The sequence below is a fragment of the Topomyia yanbarensis genome, chromosome 2, assembly GCF_030247195.1.
Source record: "Topomyia yanbarensis strain Yona2022 chromosome 2, ASM3024719v1, whole genome shotgun sequence".
Classification (NCBI taxonomy): Eukaryota; Metazoa; Arthropoda; class Insecta; order Diptera; family Culicidae; genus Topomyia; species Topomyia yanbarensis.
This window is the reverse complement of record NC_080671.1, coordinates 375,657,768-375,674,324: the sequence shown is the minus strand read 5'-3', so window position 1 is coordinate 375,674,324 and position 16,557 is coordinate 375,657,768. Positions and strand designations below refer to the sequence as shown.

The window sequence follows — 16,557 nt, the reverse complement described above, 5'->3', positions numbered from 1 at the left end:
GACGGGTTACTGCTATGCCTATTTCCCATATTGCCACCCCTCGTGCATTCAAAGCGTAAAATTCTGCCGGCCGGTTACGTCATTCGTTCATTGAAAACAAGAACGTCATCGCTTTTGCGGGTAGTGTTTGTGCGGCTCAGGTTCACAGTAACTGTTATTTCCATTGAAGCGGGTGAGAGAGACCGTTGAAAGTTTATTTTCGTTTGTCGAATGTCGCGAGTGTATGAGTGTGCGTGTGCTGCTACTCTTCGAGGGAGTCAATCGTCGTCCGCGATGTGTTCCTAATTTTCTATTAATATTGTTATTTTCAATAATTTCCGTTAAAAATGTTTGTTCATTGAACTCTAGCAGAGGCAGCGGTTGGAAAGTGCTAGTTTGAAATGCGAAAAACTATCGATTCATCGGTAAAAATCGGAAGCGAAAAATTCAAAATTTTGGAAGCACGCTGATTCTGTGGCATCTACAGAAGTGTTCATTCAAGACCGGATAGATTGCAGTGTGCCACGGTAGTGAACATGTTGAACAAAATACTACTCTTCTTTGTCGCTCTGCGGCTAGCATCGGTATTTGTTGTGAGAACCTGGTATGTTCCGGATGAGTACTGGCAAAGTTTGGAAGTTGCCCATCGACTAACATTTGGGTAAGAGGATTTTGCTACAACGTCCTAGGAGGTTACGGAAAGAAGCATGAATGAATGAAAATCTGTGCTCATTCATGAACATCGATTCATTTGACGTACGATAATGAATCTTTCGCGTCTGGTTTATGTCTGTGCTTTCAATGTTCACCAATTTGAGGGGTGCACGAATATGGTTACGGTTTGTACCGTTCAGTGAAACCTATAGACGAACATTCCAAGATCGTTGAATTTTGTTTCCTACACTCAAACAAATCCAAACGTTAATTCTATTTGCTTCAAACCACTTATAATCCATATGAAGAATAAATGCTAATGTTATACAGCACACACATACTTTCTATGTGTCAACTGTATAAACTATGTATGCGCACACATGGGTTATATGTGCGTATTGTTATAGAATCGGGTTTTATGTGCCTTATAGTTATGAAATGTGAATATAAGATTAATATTTCTTGTAAATACACACATTAGGTTTATGAGTCAGCAAATAGTGTGTATATGCCACCGTTCATTGCAAAAATTTATGTGTAAAATCATTACACATAACGTTTACATTTTTATCAGTGAAGGTGTTCTCATACAACGATTCAAAACGTTTTTTGTCTTTCTTCTAAATTCGACATAGATTTTTCATTAGGGCTTAAATCGCAAATGTAAACAAACTGCGTTTTCGCTATTACGACATTATGCAACAAAAATACTACAAGATTGAGGTGAAAATTAGTTAAAATGGTTTTTAGTTCGATGTATAATTAAAGAAAACAAAACGGCGAAACATGCATTTTCTTCGAGATTTCGACTTAGGCCCTTCTTCTCATATGGAATATAAAGGCCAAACTTACATTTTTAGACAGAAGCGGGCGTACGGTTATTATTCACAAATAAAAGAATAAACGGCGATTCTGTTATATAAATGATAAGCAATATCTACTATGATCATGTCTACTCGATAGTTGTTGCACATAAACATTCGAATATTTCGATATTTTCATGAAATTTGAAGAAAAGATTCACGCGCCCTTTCTTTTACATTGGGTTTCTATGCGCCCATTTGCTGAGCCCTATTAAAAAGTATACTGTCAAGCTCGCCCATTTACCCAGCCCTACCCAGCAAGACAGAGTCAGTTTAGCCCATTTACCGCGCCCTTCTGAAAATTATGTACATGGTTTAGCCCTTCCGCAAATGGTGGTTGCTGAAGGGCGAAATCACGACTGGGATGCAAATTGGGCGTAAGCATTTTTTTAGTTTCTACCCACTAAAAGCACATAGGAATTAAATTCTTTGTTATATTGTCATAAGGTTTAACGAAAAATGCTTCCGGAAAAACACGGTCATAAAGTAATTTATACCTACAATAAAAACTACATTTAGAAAACCTTCGCCGAATATTGAAACTGATTTTTCTCCATTTGAGTACATTGCGACTTAGGCCCTAATGAAAGATCTGTGTCGAATTGTCTTGGCAATACATTGGGTTTAAGACAGCACCTAAAAGGATCGCACTGTCACTTCTATTCCGTCATGTATTTAATAACCCCATCAAAAATTTGATAGTCGCTTTAAAATTAACAAGAAAAAATGTAGACGAGCGTCTGTAATTTTCCAGACGCCTTGTTGGCTGTGTATGTATAGACTAGACTAGGTTTTCTCATACAACGATTCGAAGAAAATACGCTTTATTCCCCTTTCTTTTGAATTGTGTTAGCAATACACTGTGTTTAAGAAAGCATCCAAAAGGGTCGCGCAGTCACTTCTATTACGTCATATATTTAATTTATTATTTTAAATATATTTAAATTTGATGGTCACGAAATAGTGCATTCGACCGATTAGCCCTTATAAAAAAATACAATTAACTTTTGTCCTATTGCAAGTTTTAATTTTTGACTTTTTGTATATGATTTACAATAAAATGTGTTTTTCATTTATCGTTTTGAATCTAATTGTAACAAATTATGACTTTACGCAAGACATGTTGAATGCAACTAAACCAAACCGGCAATAACGTAGGATTCTTTTCATTTCTTTCAGATACGGTCACCTCACCTGGGAATGGACAAAAGGCATACGTAGTTACGTCTATCCTGCCTTCATCGCCATAATATACAAACTTCTCGCTTTGTCTAAGCTGGATTGTGTCGAACTGTTGGTACTGCTGCCTCGGGTGCTACAGGCACTTCTATCAGCATATTCAGATTACAGATTTTATGTGTGGTCGAACAAGAGTAAATGGTCAGTTTTTGTCTTAGCAACCTCGTGGTTCTGGTTCTACACTGCCTCCCGCACACTCTCGAACACATTGGAAACTTCGCTGACAGTTATCGCTCTAAGTTACTTCCCTTGGACTGCCGTAGAGAGCACTACTTTCTTGTGGCCTGTTGCTCTTTCTATTTTCATCAGACCAACATCAGCCATCCCTTGGGTTCCGCTATGTCTATACCATATGAAAAAATCGACACATCCAGTTTGGGAATTACTTCTGAAGCGTTATCTCCTGATTGGATTTATCATAGGATCATTTTCCCTGGCTGTAGACAGCTTCTTGCATGGTTCTCTTCTCATTTCCCCGTATGAATTCCTTCGCTTCAACGTTCTGAAAGGAATAGGCAGCTTTTATGGCGAACATCCCTGGTATTGGTACGTCAATGTTGGCCTACCAACTGTTCTTGGGATAGGAACTATCCCGTTTCTGTTTGCTGTTGTGGAAACCATTCGTCACCGACAAGTGTACAAAGAGCGTTCTATTCTGTTAGTTACGATTGTTTTTACTTTGATCGTTTACTCGCTTCTTTCGCACAAAGAGTTTCGGTTCCTACTTCAAATCTTGCCGTTATGCTTGTACGTGTCAGCAGATCATCTATCACGGTGGAGTAGAAAAGCGTCTGGGTACGAAACAAATATTTTTATTAATTTTATCATACTAATTTTCAATTTATTTCAGTAAATTAGTATGGTTTGCAGCACTTGGACTATTGGTCGGCAACATCATTCCTGCCAGCTACCTTAGCTTCGTTCATCAGCGTGGTGCTCTAGAAGTGATGTCTTCACTGCAGTCTATAGCACGTGATTACCGGGACGAATTCGATCAACCAGCAAAGTTCATCTTCCTTCTACCCTGCCACTCAACGCCATTTCAGAGTCATATCCACCATAACACCACAATGCGGTTTCTGCGATGTGAACCCAACTTTGAAAACGTTGATAATTATTCAGACGAAGCAGACACTTTCTACAAGGACCCCATGAGTTGGATTCGAAAGAACCTACCCGTTCATCCGCGCAGCGCTTTACCGACCCACGTGGTAGCGTTCGACATTCTTGAACCGCAGATCAAGGACTTCCTGTCGGTTTACAAGCAAAAGGAATCCTTCTTCCACTCGGATTACACGACTGATAGGATCGGAGCTAATATTCTCATCTATGAACGATTTGATCCTACCCAAACCACGACAACCAGTCCGGTACCAAAGGAAGATGAACAACCTACCGAGCAGGGTACTGAAGGCTAAACACTATTTTATTTAAGGTTTTGTGTGTACTTGGTTTTTGTTCCCCCTTTTTCAAGTGCTAGGTTTCTATGTGAAGTTTTATTTGTAATTAATTTGGCCGTCATCGACGAGCAGTCCGTACGAAAAACGTGGCAATATCAAACTTTTGACGAAAGTTTAGCAATTTGGTAACACTTAGAAGGTAGAAGCGATAGTACAAACCGTACTTTATTTTTCCTCTATATGATAAGGATCAAACAATATTCTTCGGGGAAGAAAGGTTAGCCTAATAGGGGCTATATTTGTCTAACAAACTGCCAGGTATTTTCCTTATTTTTACTCTTCCAAAGCAAACATGTTTCAAACCACTGGTGATACAGTCATGATTCGTTGATTGGGCCTAAAAGCAAGATTAAAAACCTTTACCCAACGAATGAATTCGACTCGTTGTTGGGAGAAAACTGCTCACTGTAACCATTGTCTGGTAGCCAAAAACTGCAATAGGTGTATCGCGATTACAGCAGAATAGAGTCGAAGTTTTGGCGTATTGTTCAAATATGCAAAGATTATCACTTCTGTGTTGAATTATTGAATTTAAATTTAAACCTACTAGGTTGCTTTTATTTTGTAGTCAATCACAGATTTCTAGTTTGTAATGTCCAGATCCTCGACAAGTGAGTTTACCATGTTCTTCGAAATAAAGTGTTCATATTCAAATAGTTTGGTTGATTCCCTTTTTTGAATTCGAAAGAAATAACCCTTTAGATAGTATGTAAGCTGCACATACTTGCAGTCAGTAAAACATATTCTAAGGCATCTGTTATTCAATCCCGACTGTAAAAGTACTCTAGTAGATAGGGACGTAATATTTCAGGATTTTTTTAGTAGCTTGAAAAAGTTAATTTAAATGAAAAACCGTTTATCCTTAATCTCCGAATTTCGAAGACTTTTGGTTGACAAACACAAACCAATAACAGCAAAGATAAATATCAATGCATATCGTTTTCTATGTGCCAGTTTGCATAAATCCTATTTGCTTCGCATGCAGACTAACGACGAAATTCACGATGTTTTGGCGATTTGTAAATTTCAAAAGAAAAAACTCATCGATACCGTCAAATGTTTTTCTTGGTAGTGCAGTCGCTACTTCAGCTTCTGAATCATGTGAACTATTTGCGAGGCATTTCACTGAAGTTTTCTCGAGCAGCTTTACTTTAAGACAAGAGGCGGAAGATGCTGCCACCGATGTTCCCACCGGTGTAGTTGATTTGGGCATTTTTGTTGTTACGCCTGAATTGGTTGAACATGCCGCAAAGAAACTAAAATACTCTCACCCGGACCAGATGGCTTGCCGGCAGTTGTCCTACGCCGCTGTATCACAGCTTTGGCAGGTCCATTGAGTAGGATTTTCAATCGACCATTTGAGCATGCTAAATTCCCTTACATATGAAATCAATCATACTTGTGTCCTATTTTTAAGGATGGCGATCCGCGGAACGCTGCAAATTGCCGTGGAATAAACGGTCTTTCTGCATCCTCGAAACGATAATTGTGCATCGAAGTGCATCGGGGGCATGGAAGCCAAAGCACAGATGGATGTCATTTATACTGATCTAAAAACAAAGCAGCGTTCGACAAAATTGATCACAGGATACTTCTTTGCAAGTTATCCCGTCTGGGAATGCCTTCTCAACTCGTGGCCTGGTTGGAATCGTATCTTTCTGGAAGAGTTTTACAAATAAAATTGAATGATAGCATATCATCGCAGTTCTCAAATAAATCAGGTGTTCCGCAAGGCAGTAACTTAGGACCCTTTCTATTCGCATTATTTTAAAAACGATATCGCATTGCTTTTGGGAGCTGGTTGCAAATTAGGTTATGCAGATGACTGGAAACTGTATCTCCTAGTTCGCACGGTAGAGGATTATTGGCGCTTACAAGGTCTGGTGCAACTGTTTGTTGATTGGTGCTGCAAGAATAAGCTTGTCATTAACGTGGCCAAATGTCAAGTGATAACGTGCATTTGGGAGTGCAGTTGGATGCAAAGCTGATGTTCGATTCACAACGCTCGTTGATCATCTCAAAGGCTTCGCGTCAACTGGGTTTTAGTTTCAAAATTGCTAAAGAATTCAAGGATCCGCTTTGCATGAAAGCTCTGTACTGTTCACTCGTTCGCCCGATTCTTCAAAACGCCTCAGTGATCTGGTTTCTACATCAAGTTTCGTGGTGCATTAGAATCGGACGAGTGCAGAAACGCTTCGTTCGCATGGCGCTAAGAAGCCTGCCATGACAAGACCCAATTAATCTGTCACCATATCCGGGTAGGTGTCAATTGCTGGGACTTGAAACATCACTAAGTCGCCAAAAAGTCAACAGGCGGCAATTATCGCAAAACTAATCAACGGGGACATTGACGCTCCAGAGATACTTTCGGAAGAAGATGTTTTTATACCAAATCGATCACTGCGAACCGTATTTGGATACAACGAACCGATTGCTGCGTGCATTCGCGCATTTACCGCCGTGGAAGAGCTCTTTGAATTTGGTGAACCGTCCAGCCGCTTTGCCGACAAAATTAGACGCTGCCAAAAATCGATAGAGGCTTCTTCTTACTGTCCGTATTACTGTGCAATCTGCAACTACACACTGCTGGTACGTTTCGCGTATTGCTTCATTATTTATAGTAATTGTACATAATACAGAATTCGTTTCACACAGGGGTGCATTTTTGCGATCAAATAGTGCAATAATCTAGTTATTTCATTCAGAACAACAGAAGCTATTAGCGTTCAAAAACTGAAGTGCTTGTCACTACTGATATTTTGAAACGGGTTCCTATATTGAAAGCTTAAATGTATTATTACACATAAAAAGAACATACGGTCAGTATAACTTCACACAGAAAAAAAATCTTGGTAAAAGTAAGAGTGATCCGCTCTTAGCAAAAAACAACCAACGCCTACTATTAGGTTGAAAGTAAAACTTTTAAATTAATCAAGAATAATAATCAAAATAAAAGTTTTCCTTTTTAAGCTAATGAAGAATAGTAATTAAAATAAAAGTTTTATTGTCAAACTAACAGTATGCGTTGGTTGTTTTTTGCTAAGAGTGAAAAACTCTTATTTTTACCAATATTTTTTTTCTGTGTTGTCATTAAGCCAAATAAACCTTTCCGATCCGATTCAGTGACGGCTCAGTACCGTGCACGGACACCAATATTCTTTCATATACTTTATATGTCCGACACGGTGCCGTGCTGTACAAATGTGAATGTTCGCATTTGAAGTGTGTGAGAGAATATTGGTGTCCGTGCACGGTACTGAACCGCCACTGAAACCGATCGGACAGGTGTAAATAGTGCTTCATTCTAAACTCAAATCCGGCACACCTATCAAAATCCTACACTTGAATAATACTGATATTTCGAGAGCTCAATAAAAAATGCACAAAACGTGGCAATTTTAACTGTTTCTTTCATGCAATTTTCCACTTTTGGTCAGGTTTTAAGAGAAATCTGCCGCTGTGTAACACTTGTACAGGTTTTATTATTTCCGGGCATAACTAAAACAAGAACTTTCATAACAGTTTTTGCAACCGGCCGAGACGGTTGTGCCTCCAGGTGGAAGGTTTTGTTCTGGAGAGAGTGACGGAGTGCGAGACGCTGTATGCGTTTTTGTGGGAGAGAGAGGCCAGTTTGTTAAGTGTGAGTCGACAGTTGATACGTCGGAGGCGTGGTCAACGGCATCCTCGACAAGTGGTGTTTTGACAGCAAACCGCGGGTAGACGAATTTGCCTACCACGGTGGCAGAAATCGACAGTGATCGTGTCTGTACATACAGAAAAATATTTTGTATTGGTGTCGTCGAGCAATTCTAATCGACGAGAGGGGAAGCGTCACAGGTAGACCCATTTGCTCTATTTGTCTACCGCAGAAGTGGTACGACGAATAAGGAAAACAAGTGGCACCGAAAAGTGCCGCATCGACAGTGGGATTTTCGCAGCAAGCCACAGGTAGCCACATTTGTCTACCGCGGTGGTGGAAACGGAGAGAGCGCGCTGGTGGTGGTGATACCGACGAGCAGCTTAACCGGAGAGAGTTTTGAAGTGTTGCAGGTAGGCCTATTTCTCTACTGAAGAAGCAACGCGACGAAGTAGGACAGCAAGTGTCACATTGTCAAACAACGGGCACCGAGTTTACAACGTAACACATGAGGTGTGTTCTACAGGTATAACAGGTATATTTTCATTCCTGTTTGTGATAGTTTTTCTTGCTAGGTAAAATGGATGAAGAGATGGGAGAACGAGTAACAGACCCTCCCCCTAAGCCTGTTGAAAATGTAAACCCGAGTAGAATTAAAATTTACCCAGAGTCGTCAACGGGACCATGGATTGTGTTTATTAGGCGTAAAGTAAAGGCGCTAAATATCATTCAAATTTCGAAAGATTTGACTTCGCGATTCTCGGATGTAAAAGAGATCGTTAAAGTTAATAAAGATAAAATACGCATTGTCGTTGGTAGTCTCAAACAAGCCAATGCAATTGCTTCTTGCGAGCTTTTTACGCGTGAGTATAGAGCGTATATTCCTTCAAAGGAAATTGAAATTGATGGGGTCATCACAGAATCGAGTTTGACTGTTGATGACATAATTAAGCATGGGGTTGGTCGTTTCAAAGACACCATACTTAAAGACGTAAAGATACTTGAATGTAAGCAATTGAATTCAGTATCACACGAAGGAGATAAAAAAGTTTATCGACTGTCTGACTCGTTTCGAGTGACTTTCGCTGGGTCTGCGCTGCCCAACTATGTCATTATCGATAAGATTCGTCTCCCTGTTCGCCTTTTTATCCCTCGTGTAATGAATTGCCTTAATTGTAAACAACTTGGCCACACAGCCACTTACTGTTCCAATAAGGCACGGTGTGGCAAATGTGGGGGTTCTCATCAAGAGGATACATGCAATGAAAATTCAGAAAAATGTTTAATGTGCGGAGAAAACTCGCATGAGCTCCCTGCATGCCCCATTTATAAATTGCGCGAGGATAAAATTAAACGATCCTTGAAGGAGAGGTCTAAGCGCTCCTATGCAGAAATGTTGAAAAATGCTACCCCTAAACCCATCTTCTTAGAAAACACTTACACATCTCTATTTTCGGAACAGTCTGACTCCGACGGAGCGTGCGAAGGTACATCATTTGTGTTACCCGGAAATTCCAGAAAAAGAAAACAGTCTTCTTTTCCCAAGCTGCCAAGCAAGGGCCTTAAAATTTCTCCACCAATAGATAAACTGCGCCCAAAACCGAAAAATTCCGATTCAAAACCGAAATCAATTCCACCCGGTTTTGGGAACGTACAATCCAAACAGAACACCATTACTGGAAATAATAAAATTTCGACTTCCTCTGAGCCTCAGCCGGGGGTAGGATTATTGAAATTTTCTGAAATTGTTGATTGGATTTTTAAAGCATTCAATATTTCTGAGCCACTAAAGAGTATACTTTCAGCTTTCCTCCCAACAATTAGAACATTTTTAGAGCAGCTGATTGCTCAATTGCCCATCCTTGCAGCAATTATATCCTTCAATGGTTAATTCAACTCCTAAGGTGAAAGACTCCATCACTGTTTTACAGTGGAATTGCAGAAGTATCATACCTAAAATTGATTCTTTAAAAATTTTACTGCATAATTTAAAATGCGATGCTTTTGCTCTATGTGAAACATGGCTTACCTCAAACATTAATTTCAACTTAAATGATTTCAACATTATTCGCCTAAACCGAGACACCCCATATGGAGGAGTGCTTCTAGGAATTAAAAAGTGCTATTCTTTCTATAGAATTACCATCCCCATGATTGCTGGCATTGAGGCTGTAGCAGTCCAAACGAATATTAAAGGCAAAGACATGTCTATCGCTTCTATATATATATATATATATATATATATATATATATATATATATATATATATATATATATATATATATATATATATATATATATATATATATATATATATATATATATATATATATATATATATATATATATATATATATATATATATATATATACCTCCCAAAGTTCAAATTGGACAACGTCAAATTTTCGAGGTAGTGGAATCCATGGCTGCTCCGCGTCTGATACTGGGAGACTTCAACTCGCACGGAGTATTGTGGCGTTCCCTCTACAATGATAATCGATCCTCTTTGATATACAATGTTTGTGACGAATTTAATATGACAGTTTTAAATACTGGCGAAACAACACGCATCCCCAGACCTCCTGCACGTCCAAGTGCATTAGATCTATCTCTGTGCGCGACATCACTTCGGTTAGATTGCACGTGGAAGGTTGTACCTGATCCTCACGGTAGCGATCATTTGCCAATCGTTGTTTCAATTAACAGTGAATTAGGCCTTACGAATTCAATCAATGTTCCTTATGACTTAACACGAAATATTGATTGGAAAACATACGAAACATTAATTTCCACTTCTCTTGCTTCGACAGAAGAGCTACCCCCTACCGAAGAATATGAATTCCTAGTGGGTTTAATTATTGAAGCAGCAGAACAAGCCCAAACGAAATGCAATCCTGGAATGACAATAAATAGACGGCCCCCTAATCCTTGGTGGGACAAAGAGTGCTCTGATGCATATGAAGCTAAACAAGTTGCCTACAAAGAAATTATGAAACAGAAAGGGGGTATACGTGAGAACTTTGAAAATTATGTCATTTTGCAAAACAAATTTGACAGTCTCCGTCGTGCCAAAAAGTCTAGTTATTGGAGACGCTTCGTTGATGGCTTGTCAAGAGAAACATCAATGAGTACTCTTTGGAACACAGCCAGAAGAATGAGGAATTGTAACGTGACTAATGAAAGCGAAGATTTTTCGAATCGTTGGATATTTAACTTTGCCAAGAAAATTTGTCCAGATTCTGCTCCTGCGCAGAAAATCATTCGCGATGCTCCCACAAGTAACGATTTCATAGATTCGCCTTTGACAATGATGGAATTTTCAATTGCACTCCTCTCATGCAACAATAATGCTCCGGGACTAGACAGAATTAAATTCAACTTGGTGAAGAATCTGCCTGACCTAGCAAAAAGACGCTTGTTGAATTTATTCAACAAGTTTCTTGAGCAGAATATTGTCCCGCGTGACTGGAGACAAGTGAGAGTTATCGCCATTCCAAAACCGGGAAAACCAGCCTCCGATCATAACTCGTATCGACCGATTGCAATGCTATCCTGCATCAGGAAATTGTTGGAAAAAATTATCCTACGACGTCTCGACAACTGGGTTGAGGCGAACGGCTTGCTCTCAGATACCCAGTTTGGTTTTCGGAGAGGAAAGGGAACGAATGATTGCCTGGCGCTACTTTCGTCAGAAATCCAACTCGCTTACGCAAAAAAAGAACAAATGGCGTCTGTGTTCTTAGACGTAAAAGGAGCATTCGACTCAGTCTCCATTGATGTTCTCTCGGAGAAGCTACATCAATGTGGTCTTTCACCGATATTAAATAATTATCTATACAATTTATTGTCAGAAAAGCACATGCATTTTTCATATGGCGATTTGGCGACACTCAGAATAAGTTACATGGGCCTCCCACAAGGCTCTTGTCTAAGCCCCCTTCTCTATAATTTTTACGTGAATGACATTGATAATTGTATTGTCAGCCCATGCATTCTAAGACAACTTGCAGATGATGGGGTGGTTTCTGCCACAGGACCAAAAGCTATAAATTTACAACAACCATTGCAAGATAGCTTGGATAATTTATCAATTTGGGCTTTAAAACTGGGCATCGATTTCTCTACGGAGAAAACAGAGTAGGTCGTTTTCTCAAGGAAGCGTGATCCGGCTCAGCTTCAGCTCCAGTTGGTTGGTAGAACAATAGCCCAAGTCCTGACTTTTAAATACCTTGGAATTTGGTTCGATTCTAAAGGCACATGGGGAGGCCACATTAGATATCTAATAACGAAATGCCAACAAAGGATAAATTTTCTGCGAACAATAACTGGATCATGGTGGGGTTCTCATCCAAGTGACATGATAAGATTGTATCAAACAACAATACTTTCAGTAATGGAATATGGGTGCTTCTGTTTCCGTTCAGCTGCGAACACTCAAATTATTAAACTGGAACGGATACAGTATCGTTGTTTACGAATTGCCCTAGGTTGCATGCAGTCGACCCATACGATGAGTCTTGAAGTACTAGCGGGAGTTCTTCCTTTAAAAGACCGATTCTGGGATCTCTCCTCTCGTTTACTTATTCGATGTGAGGTTATGAACCCACTGGTAATTGAAAATTTTGAAAGACTTGTTGAGCTCCAACCCCAAACCAGATTCATGACAGTGTATTTCAATCACATGTCACAAGAAATAACGCCTGCTAGGTATGTTCCCACATACGTCAATATACTAGATACTCCTGAATCCACTTTATTCTTCGACACGTCCATGCAAGCAGAGATTCGTGGAATTCCGGATCATCTACGCTCGCGGGAGATCCCTAAAATATTCACAAGTAAATATCAACACATAGACTGCCTTAAAATGTTTTACACTGATGGGTCACGAATCAGTGAGGCCACTGGTTTCGGTATTTTCAACAATAATTTTTCAATTTCTCTCAAACTTGCAGAACCCGCCTCTGTTTATATAGCGGAACTAGCAGCAGTTCACTATAGTTTGCAAATAATTAATACTTTACCCCCGAACCATTACTTTATCCTCACTGATAGTCTCAGCACAATTGCAGCTCTACGCTCAAAGAGGATTGATAATCAAGATCCATTCTTTTTGGGGAAGATACGAGAATCTCTGAGTAACCTAACAAGAAAATGTTATAAATTTACCCTAGTGTGGCTCCCCGCCCATTGCTCTATTGCGGGAAATGAGAAAGCTGATAATTTAGCCAAACTTGGTGCACTAGATGGTGAAATATATGAAAGACCCATCGCTTACAATGAATTTTATAGCGCTTCTCGACAGAGGACACTTGCTAGTTGGCAAACATCTTGGGACAATGGAGATATGGGACGATGGCTACACTCAATTATCCCTAAAGTATCAACGAAGGCATGGTTCAAAGGATTGGATGTAAGTCGGGACTTCATCCGTGTGATGTCAAGACTCATGTCCAATCATTATACTTTAGATGCGCATCTCCGTCGTATTGGGCTCGCTGAGGGTAATCATTGTGCTTGTGGAGAGGGTTACCATGACATTGAGCATGTTGTTTGGTCCTGCACTGAATATCGTGAAGCCAGATCACAATTAGTAGATTCTTTACAAGTCCGAGGAAGACCAATCCATGTTCCTGTTAGAGACATCCTGGCGTATCGCGATCCTCTATACATGGAACTTATCTATCATTTTCTAAAAACAGCGTCTGTCAAAATTTAATTAAATTCATCTCCTCATACTCTCATCCAAGGCTAATCATTCACCAATTAAAGTGTCCTAGAATATTCAGTTTTTAAATTTAGACAATAACAGAAAAAAAGTAAATAAATACAAAAAATACTAGATCTTTATGAAATATAATAATGTAAAGAAAAAAGCAAACAATAAAGTGATTTCAGTGTTAGTTTTAGACAAATTACTAGTATAGTTAAAAATAGTCTTAAGGATTTTTGTAACGTGCTATGTAAAAAAAGAAACTGGCGTAAAAAGCTTTTGCAAATGCCGTGTCAAATAAACGTATGGAAAAAAAATAAAACAAGAACTTTATGTTCTTGACAAAAACATGTAGAATTCCTGACAAATGTTCTTCAAATAATTGGTTTGATGTGCATTTCGAGGTTACAAATCATTGAACAAATTTCCTAGAAGGATGGACCCCTATGTTAGTTCATTAGTGAATTTTATCCCAAGGTTGCCAGCCAGCGGTTCGGAATGCCAGTGACTGAAAACATAAATTTCACTGCCGCACCAACAAAAACAGCATAAAATTGTCAGCAATATCTTGGGGTGGTTGCTTACCTGTAAGCAAAATATCGGAAATCCACCTTTCTATTTGTGGTGATGGAAGTTCTTACCAGTGAAAAATACCTAATAGCCCGGGCCAAGCAAACGTCCGATCCGTACACAGCGAAGGCGTGGATTATCGCTGCAAAAACGCTGTTTCCAAACGATTTCGGCGTACAGTTTGAAGCTTACGAGATCGAAAAGAACGCTAAGAATTTTGAGGAAGCGGCGAAATGTTTGAGTTACATGTGAGTTTAAAGGTATTATTTATCGAAGCTTGAAACTAATATGTTTATTCCATTCATCTTTTTAATAGCATTATGACATTCCAAAACGCTCTCCAAACACCGGCTAGTTTGCTGAATGAAATATCTCTAATGACATCAGCGCTCCGGGTTCCAGAAGGGACGACTTCACCGGAACAGGAGTTCTATGTCAAAATGTTCCAGTATATCTCCTACGAGGTGCAACACAAGATTTTGCTTTTGACTGCAGCCCATTCAAATAACAACTTGGATCATTGTCGTCTGATTGTCTTGCTTTTAAAACGATTCCCGCAAGCCATTTCAACACACGCTGTATGTTTTCTCTTGTTACCATTGCATTGATTGTTGTATTCTTCTTATAAAGTGTTTTTGAAACTACATTTCAGCCCCGACTTGTCGACACTTTGGTGCAAAATATCGCCATCCCCAGTTTTAAAGAGATGCTGGTGCAGGAAGCTATCCCTTTGATTTTTAATCGACCTCCGGATTTACCGAACAAACTGGTTCATCAGATTTTAGCCATATGCTTTGAGTACTACCTGAACCAGATGCTGACAGAAACCGAAGATAAAGGCCGGTTAATCGCCGATTGTTGGCGCAAAATTTTCGAAGTAATGGACTTTTGTGGGAAGATCCTAAAATGGGAAATGTTTGTACCCTACAAAAAAGGATGGAGTAAAGACATATACTGGCAAAAGATAATTCAGATCGTGCAATCGGCACCGCCAAGGCCATCAGAGAATAAACAGATTCTATTTTGCGCTACGATTGTGTTTGTGCTTTCGCTACAAGAATACATTAATTTTTCGCGTTTGAAAGGCAAGGACAGCGAAATTGAGGTCATACTAGTTGAAGGTCTGAAAGATCTGAAATTGGACCTGAAGCGTAGACAGCTGGAACCGGTTTTGGAGATTCCACAAGTGGTTGTCAATGGCCCAGTGAATCCGGATGCACCCAATTGCCTGGTTACGTCGTACAACTGTTGGCAACTGCTGCATTCTAACGAAATTCTGAAAGCTGACTTTACCCAGTTGATCATTTGCATTCCAGCACTGTCTCTATGGATTCAAAAATTTTTGATGGATTTATCGGTATACGTGGGTCAGCATGAAGAGACGCACACTTTGCTTCAATCACCGAACGCACGCGGTATGTCTCAGTTGGAGAAAAATGTTCGACTTTTTGGGTTAGCCCTGGTTCAAGGTAGCATAAATGTTCATCTCTTCGAGCTGATGAATAACATTCTTCAAAATCTGCCACCGGTCAACGGTACATATTTGCAAAGCATCTCGCTTTTCCCTGCTCCTCGAGTTCTAATGCTGATGCCGCTAACGAAACGTTCCATTCTTCACTATATAGTGCAAACTCTGATCACGTTATTGAAAGCCAAATTGGGAGATCCTGATTGTTCCAGTACGCTGATGGGAAACTTACTGGTGCTCTGTCAGCTGAATTGGCCTCACGAATCCACCATTGTTGAGATCATATTCGAAATAATCAAATCCCGACGGCAATTCACCTATCTCCTATTCACCAGTTACATTGTTAACGTAGAAATTGTTGAGGAGTTCATGTTCTTGTGGCAAAAATGTCCCGAGGTGAAACTAGAGTTCGCTGTGCTTCAGAGCGGAGGAAACCTAGCCGCTGCTGGGTCGCGTCGAATCGGGACCCGTGGTTCAGACAGGGGAGTGAAGGAAGATTTCAAGCAGGTTATTAAACAACAAATTACACGGTGTAACGAGGACTTGGATGAGCTACTGGTGCAGTTCTTACAGCAACAACATTTGGTTCTATTGCAAAATATCTTTGAAAAGTGATGTACTAGCAATCGAACGAGGTTAATTGTGGTCATACATTTTTGTAATACAAGCATGACTAGTCGTTTTCTTGGGGGGGGGGGGGGGAAGGGGAGGAGTTGCTTTTCTAATCTTTCGGTCATCACATCGCATGCTTTGGTATTCTTAATATGTATAACAAACATGAAGATGTGACACAAGGCGCCAAGAGCGCACATTTTTCATTGGATTGTCTGCTCTAAATATATCACCAGGGGACCATTCATAAATGATGATGAATATTGACAATAGGGGAAGAGCGTCACGTAACGAGATAAAAACTAAAAATGAATTTTAGACGTATCAGCGGATCAGGGATAAAAAAAAAGTACAACATTGT

The 16,557-nt window shown here is 39.7% G+C and overlaps 2 protein-coding genes across 2 annotated transcripts; both read left to right on the top strand.

Moving 5' to 3' along the window:
* Positions 1-219: 219 nt before the first annotated feature.
* Positions 220-4,851, top strand: LOC131684608 (GPI mannosyltransferase 3). Its single transcript, XM_058967626.1, has 3 exons — positions 220-640; positions 2,676-3,530; positions 3,586-4,851. The coding sequence occupies exons 1-3, from the start codon at positions 516-518 to the stop codon at positions 4,151-4,153; spliced, it is 1,548 nt and encodes a 515-aa protein (XP_058823609.1). The 5' UTR covers positions 220-515; the 3' UTR covers positions 4,154-4,851.
* A 9,210-nt stretch (positions 4,852-14,061) lies between these two features.
* Positions 14,062-16,257, top strand: LOC131684607 (integrator complex subunit 10). The gene is made up of 3 exons (XM_058967624.1): positions 14,062-14,364; positions 14,433-14,694; positions 14,769-16,257. Exons 1-3 carry the CDS (start codon positions 14,174-14,176, stop codon positions 16,197-16,199), a joined length of 1,884 nt encoding a protein of 627 aa, XP_058823607.1. The 5' UTR covers positions 14,062-14,173; the 3' UTR covers positions 16,200-16,257.
* The last annotated feature ends 300 nt before the right edge of the window (positions 16,258-16,557 follow it).

Excerpts from the sequence above, each read along its gene's own strand:
- LOC131684608 (XM_058967626.1), top strand. The coding sequence starts at position 516 with ATGTTGAACAAAATACTACTCTTCTTTGTCGCTCTGCGGCTAGCATCG. Across the intron at positions 641-2,675 it reads GCCCATCGACTAACATTTGG|ATACGGTCACCTCACCTGGG; the intron begins GTAAGAGGATTT and ends CATTTCTTTCAG. Across the intron at positions 3,531-3,585 it reads TGGAGTAGAAAAGCGTCTGG|TAAATTAGTATGGTTTGCAG; the intron begins GTACGAAACAAA and ends AATTTATTTCAG.
- LOC131684607 (XM_058967624.1), top strand. The coding sequence starts at position 14,174 with ATGGAAGTTCTTACCAGTGAAAAATACCTAATAGCCCGGGCCAAGCAA. Across the intron at positions 14,365-14,432 it reads GCGAAATGTTTGAGTTACAT|CATTATGACATTCCAAAACG; the intron begins GTGAGTTTAAAG and ends TCTTTTTAATAG. Across the intron at positions 14,695-14,768 it reads AAGCCATTTCAACACACGCT|CCCCGACTTGTCGACACTTT; the intron begins GTATGTTTTCTC and ends ACTACATTTCAG.